Source organism: Suricata suricatta, chromosome 15, assembly GCF_006229205.1.
Source record: "Suricata suricatta isolate VVHF042 chromosome 15, meerkat_22Aug2017_6uvM2_HiC, whole genome shotgun sequence".
NCBI classification, from domain to species: Eukaryota; Metazoa; Chordata; class Mammalia; order Carnivora; family Herpestidae; genus Suricata; species Suricata suricatta.
The window spans coordinates 62,055,956-62,068,015 of record NC_043714.1 but is presented as its reverse complement, the minus strand read 5'-3'; the positions used below and the strand labels follow the sequence as shown (position 1 = coordinate 62,068,015).

The window sequence follows — 12,060 nt, the reverse complement described above, 5'->3', positions numbered from 1 at the left end:
ACAGGCTGACAGCAGTGAGTCCAATGTGGGGCTTGAACTCACGAACTGTGTGATCATGACCTGAGTGGAAGTCAGAGGCCCAACCGACTGAGCCACCCAGGTGCCCCTCAGGCCTAGGCTTGATGTTAACAGTTTTACACACAGCATTGCTTTGCTTTAGGCCTAACAAAACACTGCTTCATTTAAATTTCACCAAAATTTTACTTCATCCTTCCTGGTAATCCATTAATTACCCTATTCTTTTTTGCTTGATGAGATGGTCCAGGTTCCTCTGGAGTCCAGTCTCCCTTACTGCAAAAGTAAATAAAGCTAACTCTGGGCTACCGACGTGTTCCTTGTGATCTTTATTGGATGGCTTTATGAATCTTTTTATTTTTTTCTTTTGGCTTAATCAATCTTAAAGTATAGTACTTACATCTGAAATTAACAGTTCTAGCTCCCTATTTACAGAGTATTTAAAGAACAAGGTCGATTCTCATCTACCTGCAATTTAAATCCTACTTGAGGAACTATATTCATAGTTAAGATCATTTTTGCTTTCAGTTCCTCCAACATTCCAAGCTAGCTGGAGTGGCTGTTTTCTCTGTAAGGAAAACTTCCTAGTTCCTTGCCTGGGGTGGGGTTCAGCTCAAAGGACACTTCATCCAAGAAGTTCTCCATGACCATTCTCATCTAAAGTAGCCATCCTTCCCTACATTTCCCCTCTCCCACGCCGTCACTCTACCGCATCATCCAATTTTATATTCCTTATTTTTTTTTCACTCTCTGAAATTATCTTTGCTACTTATTTAGCTGTCTATCCCCACTAGAATGTAAGCTCCAGGAGATAAAGTACCACAACAGCTCTGATAGTCTCAGGACCCCCGAGGTCTAGAACCCTACCTAGAACCCTGGCGCTTAGTTAGCCCTGAACAAACATTTGTCAAATGAAAGAACAGATGAGGAACTATGTACTTCGTTTTCCTCCTTCCTTCTTAAACACTGTCCAAGAGAACCCACCAGGATTACAACTCCGGCTTGAACTAGGTAGCACGCGTTCAGCCTAGCCATTGGCTGGAGTATTTGCCGTTGCCCCTGGCAACCACGGTTTCCCACCATTCGTGCCTCCGTTCCGCTTGGTCCCGCCCCATACCGCCCCGCCCCCTATCGCCGAACTGCGACTCAGTCGTAAAATCGGTGCTTGCCCTTTAAGCGTCGGGACTTCTGGTCAACGTCTTCCGCGGCCGCCGGAAGGGGAAGTTTCGCCGCCGAACGCTCCCTCGCTCGTCCGAATTCGGTGGCGCCACGTCCGCTGATCTCCGCCTTCTTATCGGCGGCTTGGGCGGTTTCCGCCTCGACACCTTCCACTCGAGAAGTGGGCCGTGTCTTGAGGGTCCAGGGACTGGGAGTCGGCGGCTGTGCGCATCCTGGCCACCTAAAAGGCGAAGATGTCTGACATCGGGGACTGGTTCAGGAGCATCCCGGCTATCACGCGCTATTGGTTCGCCGCCACTGTCGCGGTGCCCTTGGTCGGCAAACTCGGTCTCATCAGCCCGGCCTACTTCTTCCTCTGGCCCGAAGCCTTCCTCTATCGCTTCCAGGTACTGACCAGCGCGGAGGGGAGTGGAGACTACAGGTCCCAGGAGGCCCGGCGGCGGTGGAGAGTAGACCGGCTTGTTGTGGGCGCGCGGTGTCTGGTGGGATTTGTAGTGCGACGGCTCCAGCGGTTTAGGGCGGGGTCCTGTGGTTTGGGGGTGGGGTGGAGGCAAAAAAGGGGTCTGGAGTTAGGACCCGGATGGTTGGAGAAGTGGCTTTGGCCCATTGGATAAGGGACTGATTTTACTCTTCTATTAAGATTGTTCCCCGCCCTCTGCATTCAGAGAAGGAGCCAGTGGGAGGATAATTCTGTGATCGTTGTTAATCTTTTAGACGCTGGTGATTAGCAGCCTTGTTCCACCCGGAGCAGGTGCCCTCCGACCTTCTTCTGCCACTCACGTGGGTGCCATGTGGATGTCAACTTATTCAACATCCAGCCAATTACTTTTTATGTTAATAGAACTTTTTTTTTCTTTGCGGGAGTGGTTTGTGGTCAGATGCAAAGAGTGAGTTTGTTTATCTGCGTTTCACTCAGCCCCGACCTAGTATGTGACATGTAGTAGTAGAATGTATGAAGGGATGAGTAAAGAGGAAATTGTTCTCAAAATAGAAGGCCTTGCGATTTAAGCATGAAGGAAACTATCCAGACTATTTCTGACAAGAGAATATTAGTTTCCCGGAGATTATCTTTATTCACTGGATTTTGTGATTTAGATCTTTCCTCATTGGCAGGTCAGCTACTAAGATCTGACATTAATTTGAGCACATTAATTGGCATGTATATAACCTGTCTTGTCCTCCCCCTTTACTGACTGTTTCTTAGTCTCTTTTGCTTCTTCCTCATTGTCCTGACCTTTAAATTTTGTGATGTGCTCCAGGGGTCAGTTATAGGACCTTTCTCTATACGAGTCCCCAAGTATAGATGATCTCATTTAGCATCATGGCTTTAAATACTTTTTAAATACTTTCTAAAAACTGAGGACTCTCAAATATAAATGCACATATTTTCAGTCTAGATCTGTCTCCTGGTAGCCGACTGTCTGTTTGAAATTACCACTTGGATGACTAACAGGCATCTCAAATTTAACACGTCCCAAACTGGTTACCCTTTTCCTTTGCCCCAGAAGTAAAGAGCAATTCCGTTATTACAGGAACTCCAGCTCCCAGTTGTGGAGTCATCTTCGACTTCTCTTTCTCCCACATCCCATAATTTGCTAGCTACTTGTTTGCTTTACTTTAGACGTATGTCCAGAGTACAGGTCCCTTTTCATCCTCCATTGCGAGCCATTTTCATTCCAGGTCAGTTCCTTTCCATCTTTTCTGTAGACAGCTGGAGTGATCCTTTTAAAATATAAATTAAGTCCGTCTGCCCTCTGCCCTGAACCTTCCAATGTCTTCTCAAATCAGATGTATAAAATGTCTGTCCTTTCAGTGGCATGCAAAGCCCCCTACTGCTGCTCTGACCTTACCTGCTGCTTACCTTCCCCTGTAGGCTCCAGACTGGAATTCTTGCTGTTCCTTCAGCAGCTGCTTCTCTCTCCTCACGTTGCTGGCACCTGTTGTTTCTTTGTTCATTTACTTGATTTACTTCCTTACTTCTACAAGTCCTCTTGCCACCTTATTGGCAAGGTGTTATGGATTGCCCTACATAAAATAGTACCCCTCCTTCACTCCATTGCCCTTATGCTTAATTTTACTTGCTACATATCACCTGTTGGCATTGGTTAGTCTGCTTCCCTTCAGAAAAGGAGGCTCCACGGCAGCCAGATCCCTGACTTGTTTACCACCGTCTTTGTTACCTAGAATAGGGCCTGGCACACAGCACGTGCTTTCCTGTTGGTTGAATGCATGGAAATAATTGGCACTTGCCGGTGCTGGGCACTGGAGCTACAATAGTGAATAGGACAGAAAGTCCCAGCTCCCATGAAGAAAATAAGAGAGAGGCATGTGATTGAGGGTGACTTAAGGCATGTAATATTTGATAGAGTGTTCCAGAAAGGCTTCAGAGAAGATGTCTGAACTGAAATCTGAATGCCGAGGAGCCAGCTTTGCAAAGATCCGGCTCTGGGGACAGCCTTCCGAGAAAAAGGGTTAGTAAGTGGAAGGCTGAGAGGCAGGCCCTAGACGCATAAGGAAGACTGGATAGCTTGTAGGGCGTCAGCTGTAGGGATGAAGCTTGGCAGATGCGGGCAGAGATAATCGGGGTGAGGACGATATGGAAAGGTGGGCTGGGTCTGGGTTGTATAGGATTTTGTGATTTGAACTTTATTTATTTATTAAAAGTTTTTTTTAATGTTTTCTCTATTTTTTGAGAGAGAGAGTTGAGCAGGGGAGGGACAGAGAGAGGAGGACAGGATCTGAAGTGGGATCCAGGCTGACAGCAGCAAGCCCTTGTGAGGCTTGAACTCCCAAACTGTGAGATTATGACCTAAGCTGAAGTCAGACGCTCCACCTACTGAGCCACTCAGATGCCTCTGAACTTTGTTTTCAAGACCCCAGGAAGGCTTTGGAGTGTTTTGAACAGAGGCCTGATCAGGTTGTGTGATCGCTCTGTGGGATGGACCTAGCATGCGGGATGGGGAATCCAGTTAGAAAGCAAGAGAGATGATGTTTTGGGCCAGGGTGGCTGCAGAGGTGGAAGCAGGTAGATTTTGGAGCTGCGTGGACAGGATTGCTGCTGAGTGGGTGTGGAGGGGGAATGGCTGAAGAAGGGGGACTCAGTGATGTCACTGTAATCTCAGTGGAAGGCGGAGTCCTTTACCAGTGGGAAAGGTTTGGGCGCCAGGGGAGGGTGTGGGTGAGGAGTTCGGCGTTGGCCATGTGAAGTCTAGAGATGCTTCCTAGGCATCTGAGTGCAGAAGTCAAGCAGGCGGTTACATATTAGAACATGATGTGCGCCTGTAGCCAGTTCTGGTGATTTGTGACCCAGTGAATGTCGTGCACTTTGTACCTGGTGGGTGGCATGCTGGGTAATGTGTGTGCGGGAGGAGCGGTGGTTATTAGTCATTTTGTAAGAAGGATCTGGTTGAGGCTGGCTCTTTGACCCTTCTTGCAAAATCTTGCTCGCTTGTTGGTCAGACTAGTAAAATGAGAAGGCCTTTCTAATAGACTGCAGGTAAATGTTGACAGAGGTGCCTCGATCAGAAGAGTCATCTTTCATGTCCTCTCTCCCATGCTTTTGTCTCGTCGTCCTGAGAACTGGGAGAAGCATCCCGGGGCAGGACAGCACCCTGGTTGTCCAGATGCGAAAAGGCCATCATCTAGACCTTCTCTCTGCTACTCTGGCTCCTGCCCATTCTGGACACGTTTAGCTTTCAGACCCCCCTGGAGGAAACTCATTTGCAAACGAAGCAGCTGGAAGAGAACCTGCACCTGAGAGGTTACTGTGTGACCGGCAGCCTGTGGTGTGCTTTCTGCTAGAGGCTCATCTTTTCCTTCGAAGCTGAATCTTGAACAGCTAAAAAGGGGGGGGATGATTGATTTAGAACTTGCGGGTTCATGCTGGGAGAGATGAAAGTCCCTTTTCCTCCTTGTCTTTAGGCTTCATCTGACTAGCTTGTTGGTTTGGAACTGCAAAATTTAAAGTGTTATTTTTCTTAGTTTGGTTGGGGTGCTAAGGCTCACTACGCCATTATCCAAAGTTCCTGGTCCCTCATGTTCAACACCCACCGATCAGATAGTTCATAATGATGAAATGTCTTCCTGCTGGTCCTTGATGACCTAGAAGAGAGGTGGCGGTTGCCTGCAGCCCTCGTGCTTTCTGAGCTCATGTCCCTGGGGCTGTCTGTTTCTCTGGACAGAGGCACCACGCCCCCTTACATCTCTGTCGTGCTTCCACGGCCCCTCATTCAGCTCCCCCAGCTTCCTGAGACCACTATCACTCCATGTGTGTAATCATCTGCAGTGCCGGTTTCTACTTTGATGAGTCAGAGATAGTTCTGAGCTGTCTTGTTCAACTCCTTCGCATCGTATCTACCAAAACACACAGTTAAGTGTTTAGCAAACATTTTTGAGGGTGATGTCTTCCAAGTCAGTTATCTACTTTCTCTTAAAATAGAAAGACCAGGGGATTTCAAGGAGTTGAGTCACAGTCCCCCGGCCTGGCTCAGCCCTGTACTAGTTGTATGTCCACAGGCAAGTTAACTTCGTACCCTTTCTGAGCCTCGATTTCGTTACCTAAAAGTGGGGATCACTTAATACCATGTGAACTCTGATCTAACTCTATTGATTGTAAGATGCTCCGTCAATTTAATATAACTTTTTGGAGGAGAGGGAGAGTAGAAATCCCATTAAATGAATGCATTGGATTGTAAGCCACATACCAATTTTAGAAACAGAAAAATGAGTGTCTTCAAATGGAGGAAGTATGTTATCTACTGTATGCCTCTGTTATGTAAAATTCATAGCAAAATTCATAGGATATAGTCTGGTAATAATCTGTTTAAAAATAGTGCCCATTTAAAATTTTCCAGTGAAGAGTAATTTCTTCCATTATTGCCCTTTTCTCTGTGGGCAGTAAGATTCTAATTTTATTTTACTTTTTATTAAAGTTTTTTAAAAAAATGTTTATTTTTGAGAGAGAGAGAGAGACAGAGTGGGTGTGGGAGGGGTAGGGGTAGAGAGAGAGGGAGACACAGAATCCCAAACAGGCTCCAGGCTCTGAGCTGTCAACACAGAGCCTGACGTGGGGATCGAACTCGTGAACCGTGAGATCATGACCCGAGCTGAAGTCGGCTGCTAAACCGCTTAGTCCAAGTGCCCCAAGAAGATTCTAATTTGAATTTGTAACTGAAATTGGAATGATATTGCTGGATGATTGTCCTATATTTTGCCCCCTTAAAAGCATCCTGACTTCAAGTGGGAAGAGATGAACTCTCAGTCTCCCTTATTTGTTTTCAGGAATCCAAAGAAATGGCACCAGCCAAATCTGGATTTAGGCCTTGTGCTTATATTTGCCAAGCTGTGGCTTTATGTTATTTACCTTTAACCCAATGACAGCAGCCCTAGCAGATTGAATTAAGAGTTTATTGGGGAAGGGGCGCCTGGGTGGCTCAGTTGGTTAAATGTCGACTCTTGATTTCGGCTCAGGTGGTAATCTCACAGTTTGTGAGATTGACCCCTGCATAGGGCTCTGTGCTGACAGCAGGGAACTTGTTAGGATTCTCTTTCCCCTTCTCTTTGCCCCTCCACTGCTCACATTCTCTGTCTTTCTCTTAAAATAAATAAATACACTTAAAAAAAATAAGAGTGTACTGGGGAAGAGAAACCTATACATGCATAACCAGAAGGGAGATGAACTTGGTCTAGAGGCTGAGCTTGGAAGCAGCCTCAAGGTTTGAGTAGAGTGTTAGTGGCTAGTGTTTTGGTATGTATAGCCTTAGAGGCCGCACTTTGCTAACGTCAGCATCTGGCACATGGATGCTCCTCCTCTTTCTTGTTTGGTGACCTGTGTAGAGTTTCTTAACTTCAAATCCATCAATCTGTACTGGTTCAGGAAAAAAAAAGAAAAAATCTTTGATTTTGGTACTTTAACAGCCCCCCCCCCCCCCCGACTCTGGGTGGCATTTGTCATTATTTCAGCAGCAGATTGGGAGATTTTTAGTTCAAGGCTGACTGCCACCCACTCTCAACAGAAGTGGGACTAGTAAGTAAAGAACAACGTCTCACCCCTTTTTAGAGGCTTTAGATGCCAGTGCAGGTGTGGGCCTCCCTCTTCTAAGTGAGGAACTCTGTGCAGATCACGTGAACTCTCAGGAGGGCCCGTCTTTCCTCATGAAAGAGCTGGGGGTGATGAGGGTAGCTCCCCTGCCTTGGGAGGCAGTGCCCGCAGTGCTGCGTATGGTTACCCATTATGGGGCGGGGTGGGGTGAAGGCTTCCCAGGGCTGCGAGGTGTCTGCAACCCCTCCCAGCCCTGAAAATCCATTTTCTCACCCCATTTGCATATCAGTTAGAGGAGAGGAGGGGATTTAGCTGGGCACCTTCAATGGGGATTCCAGAAGTATATTACCTTGTTTTTTTCTGAAGAGATAAGCTCTCTCCTGGTGTTTTCAAATTATCATTTTAAAGTAATACAAAAATAAGATCAATGAAAGCCAAGTATAACTCAAGGGTAAGCTTAATGAACGGGAAAAGAAGTGAGATATTTTGACAGACACTGATTTCCAAAGCACAGGTGCACACAGTGGCTAAAAATAGCATGGTGGCGTCAGTGTTAGGGGAAAATGTAGTCAGAAAAAAACAGGGTTTCTTTTCCAAAATCAGGTCCTGAGTAACTTGCGGGAATATAGAGGTCGCTTAAAACGGGAATTTGTAAAACCCATGTGAGTGTGTGTCTTCTGAGAGATTGTAATAATCATACACACACGTACAATTTTTTTTTTTTACAGAGTATGTTTTAATCCATTTTCTTAATTCGAACGTTTTATAAAATCTGTGAGCTAAGGAAGGCAGAGTCATAGGACAGACATCACTGGGTAGATGAAGATACAGACTCAAAGGTTTAGACTTTTCCAAGGCCCCGAGGCTACTTAAGAGCCAAGGTCTTTGCCCCCCAGTGCTTTTCGTAAGCAGGGAGAATTGGGAGTATAGGAGTACTTAAAATTTTTACTGATTGTAATTATAGCTCATAGTAATGATGCCACTTGTGAGAGACACTGTAAAAATAGGGTTTTGTGTCATGAACTCTGGAGTCAAGCTGTCTGGGATAAAATTCTACCTCCACCACCTCCGAGCTATTATTTAACCTGTTCTCATTTATGTTTCTCCATCTATAAAATCTACCTCCCGAGTCAGTGCATGTAAATGAGCAGAATAGCAGAGTGTTTTTTTTTTTTTTTTAACCACTGATCAAAATAGGGCAAGTATTCATTAGTCTATCATTCCCTTTTTACAGACAGAAACTGAGGCCCGGAAGTGATAGCTTGTAAGCCAACACTTAACATCTCGGTGTTCTCAAATCATTTCCACCGAGATCACTCACAGATCTCACATCTTTTCCATTAAACTATACTGTTTCTATGACAGAGTTGTAAATAAATCAAAATGAATTTTAACCTATTTTTCTTACTGGCTTAGTATAGGGTTCTTGGAAAGTCCCTCCTTTGGGTATTTTTATAAAGCTCGTTTTCCTCCACAGGGAATCGAGCTGTGAGGGCTACATTCCTGTACTGGAGAATGTGGAGAGGCAGCTCTGGGCCTGGCCAGGCCCCACTGCCGAGGCCCTCCATTCCAGGCACACCCAATCTGTCAGCAGTACCTGTTCGTTTATTGTGCTCTTGTAGTTCTCTCAGACTCCGTCTTCGTGGTTTCCAGGACCAGACGTCCCCGTCCCCCTCCCTTGAGCTCACTCTTTGCTTCCTCGGATAAGCCACTGTCACTGTTGTGAACTCAATACGGGGGCCAGGTCTGTCGCGTTTGCCAGGCAGGACACACAGCTCTCCGGGCAGGAGCCAGCATTGTGCTGGCATTTCCAAAGGTCTGGGAAGGGCATCTCCTTCAACCACCATTATTTAAGGTTGTTCCGGGGTACTAGCCAGTGAATTAGACCAGAATGGAATGAGATACAAAATTTTAGTTACAGAGTTATATACTTTGAAAGCCCAAGAGACTCAGTTTTCTAATCTGTTATCAACAATAAGGTGACCCGCTAATTAATATTACAAACGATAAGGTAATTCAGCTTTGGTGGTTTGGTGTGAGAAAAGCTAGAAAGCACATAGCTCAATAGAAAACTTATAAAAGCTGTGAAAGACTTCTTCCTGGTAGGGAATGGTATCACACTGATACAATAAAGATGCTGATTCTAGTTCTTTTGAGAAAATAAAATGTTGAGACCAGCCAAGAAAATCCTGACAAATGTGGGAGAAAAACAGGAAGAGGATTATTTAATCATGTCACTTTATCAGATACTGTTACAGACTATAAAACTAAAGATTAAAATAGCTTGATATTGATATGGGAATTCAGTTCCAAACAGGATAGCACTTTAATATAATAATAGACTTTAATATAAAATGAAATAAATAGATGCTGAAAATAGCTTTTCGGAGTGCCTGGGTGGCTCAGTCAGATAAGTGTTTGAGTTCAGCTTCAAGTAAGATCATGATCTTGTGGTTTACCATCTCGAGCCCTGTGTCAGGCTCCGTGCTGACAGCTCTGAACCTGAAATCTGCTTTGGATTCTGTGTCTCTCTCTCTCTCTACCCCTCCCTGGCTCACTCTCTTTCTCTCAAAAAAAAAAAAAAAGTAGCCTTTCAAATGAATGGAGAAAGTATGGGTTACTCTGTAAATAGGGAAACTGTGAAACCTCTCATACTCTTGAGTGGATAAGTAGCTTGTAACCTACGTGAGCATCCAGGTACACCCGACGGTACATTTGCCTACGTTAAATTACACTTCTACATGTCACATTATGGCAGGAATACCATAAAAGCATCGATTGAATGTTCAGAAAATATTTGCAACAATGAGAAAGGGGAATTTCCATAATCTATAAAGATATGCAAATCTGGCAGGAAAATGAAGAAAGGAAGTGCTTAAAGTTTTAAAAACACTTGATAAATACGCACTAAATGGTCACGGCGTGGAGAGAAGACAGGCGTTAATGTACATTTTAGGAGAAAGTGTAAGTTGGTTAAACATTTTTGTAGGCATTTGACAATGTCTACCAAAACTAAATGCAAATGCTTGTTAGTTTAGCAGATTAACTCACAGGATTTGACCCTAGATTTAGGTGTATAAAGAGAATATTCGCAGATATTCATTGTGGCCTTGTAATGGTTTAAACAAATTTTGGACATTCACATCAAAGGAATACTGTACAGCCAATAAAAATATTTTGTCAAGGGACTTAAGGCATAGAACCATGCAATACAAGGTAGGATGAAAGAAATGAACAGTAGTAACATATAATATTATTGAAAGAAATCCAAGAAACTGATGGATGTTGATGGAAAGGGAATCAAGAGACGAAGGTCAGGAATTTCTTCTCATTGTAGACTTCTCTGTAAATTGTGTGTGTGTCGGAGAGGGACAGTTGTAAAATCGTATATGCATATTGCCTGGATAGCACAGTGATTTGAATAAAAACATTTCTGTTTTACTTCTGCTTTTTGAATATGACATTTTTTGGTAAGGTTTATCATCGTGGTATATTCTTTGTCCTGAAAGGAGGGCTTACTGTTCTGTTGGAACTTATCTTACAATTTGTCTTTGACAGGCTTAACTACGGGCCTTCTCCCAGTAAAGACCAACCACGTACTTCCTTAGTATTGATTTTTTTTGACTTGGTTAGAAATAGTTATTGCTTATACCATATGGTTTTATTCCATCGATTTGCAAATTGGTATGACTGTAGCCGATGGGAGCTTTTCTCCAGTGGTTTTCTTGAATTATATTGGTGCTACCCCTTGGGTCGCTTTGATTGCAGAGGTGGGTGTTTTGCAAGGGTGAATTTTGTTGAGTTAAAAAAAAAAATTACCCAGGCTTGGAGAAACTAACCACTGTGTCTGTTTTGATATGGACAGATCTGGAGGCCCGTCACTGCCACCTTTTACTTCCCTGTGGGTCCAGGAACTGGATTTCTTTATTTGGTCAATTTGTATTTCTTGTATCAGTATTCTACACGACTTGAAACAGGTATGTTTTGCATAGTTTTGTTTGTGCATAAGATTTGTTTCTAATTCACCAGTTCTCATTTACCAGTTACTTAGTAGAAGAATTTTGAGGGCAGTTAGCATATAAGGAAACTGGCGTAATGATGTAGATGCTCAGTTAGTGGGAACTGTGCTGGGACTGACCTAGCCACTTAGTTTATTTGATTTTTGATCCTCATAACATCACGAGGCGTAAGGAACAGTGTCACCGTTTTATAGAGGAAAAAGAAAGGAAGACCAGCACCTTATACCTCTTGTCCACACCTTGTCCTTAGTGGCTTTTTGTGCCTCTCACTGGAATTTGACATCTCACCCTGTTCTGTCACATGGCTCTCCTTTGTCCTTTATTTAATTAATTTATTTTTTAAGTAGCCTTCCCGCCAAATGTGGAGCCCAGTGCAGAGCTTGAACTGACGACCCTGAGATCAAGACCTGAGCTGAGATCAAGAGTCAGACATTTAACCGACTGAGCGACCCAGGTGCCCCAGCCCTTGGCTTTAAATGTCATTTGGGCTAAAGTGTATCTGTCACCCAGACTGGGGTTGAAAAACACATCTTCATGCTATGACCGCCTAAGCTTATTCTATGTGATTGAATCACTCACTTTTAAAATACGTAGCTGGAATTTAAAAACATGGTAGTTTTTCAGATAGGACTTCCCATATGGTGTTACGGATAAATTTTTTGTTTTTTTTAACAAAAATCTTTTCTTAAAAGTTTCTTAGTTGTTATTTATTTCCTTCGAACAATCCCTCATGTGCTGTTTGGAGTTGCTTATCCTGAGGGGCAGTAAATGGATGCTGCTGCGTCAAAATGTGAACATAATTTTGTT

The 12,060-nt window shown here is 44.1% G+C and overlaps 1 protein-coding gene and 1 long non-coding RNA gene across 3 annotated transcripts in view; one reads left to right on the top strand and one right to left on the bottom strand.

Moving 5' to 3' along the window:
* Positions 1-954: 954 nt before the first annotated feature.
* On the bottom strand, positions 955-1,689 carry LOC115278935. Its single transcript, XR_003903124.1, has 2 exons — positions 1,589-1,689; positions 955-1,414 (listed from the first exon to the last, which is right to left on the bottom strand). It is a non-coding gene; the product is annotated as an uncharacterized LOC115278935 (long non-coding RNA).
* The window catches only part of DERL1 (derlin 1), a 26,915-nt gene continuing 16,050 nt past the window's right edge, over positions 1,196-12,060 (top strand). The window contains exons 1-2 of one of the 2 annotated variants that reach the window (XM_029923424.1): positions 1,196-1,580; positions 11,100-11,211. In XM_029923424.1, coding sequence (XP_029779284.1) covers positions 1,428-1,580; positions 11,100-11,211 — 265 coding nt within the window. In that variant the 5' untranslated portion in view covers positions 1,196-1,427. Of the gene's footprint in view, positions 1,581-4,481; positions 4,529-11,099; positions 11,212-12,060 lie in introns of those variants that run through there. The other variant, XM_029923425.1, reaches the window with a different exon arrangement.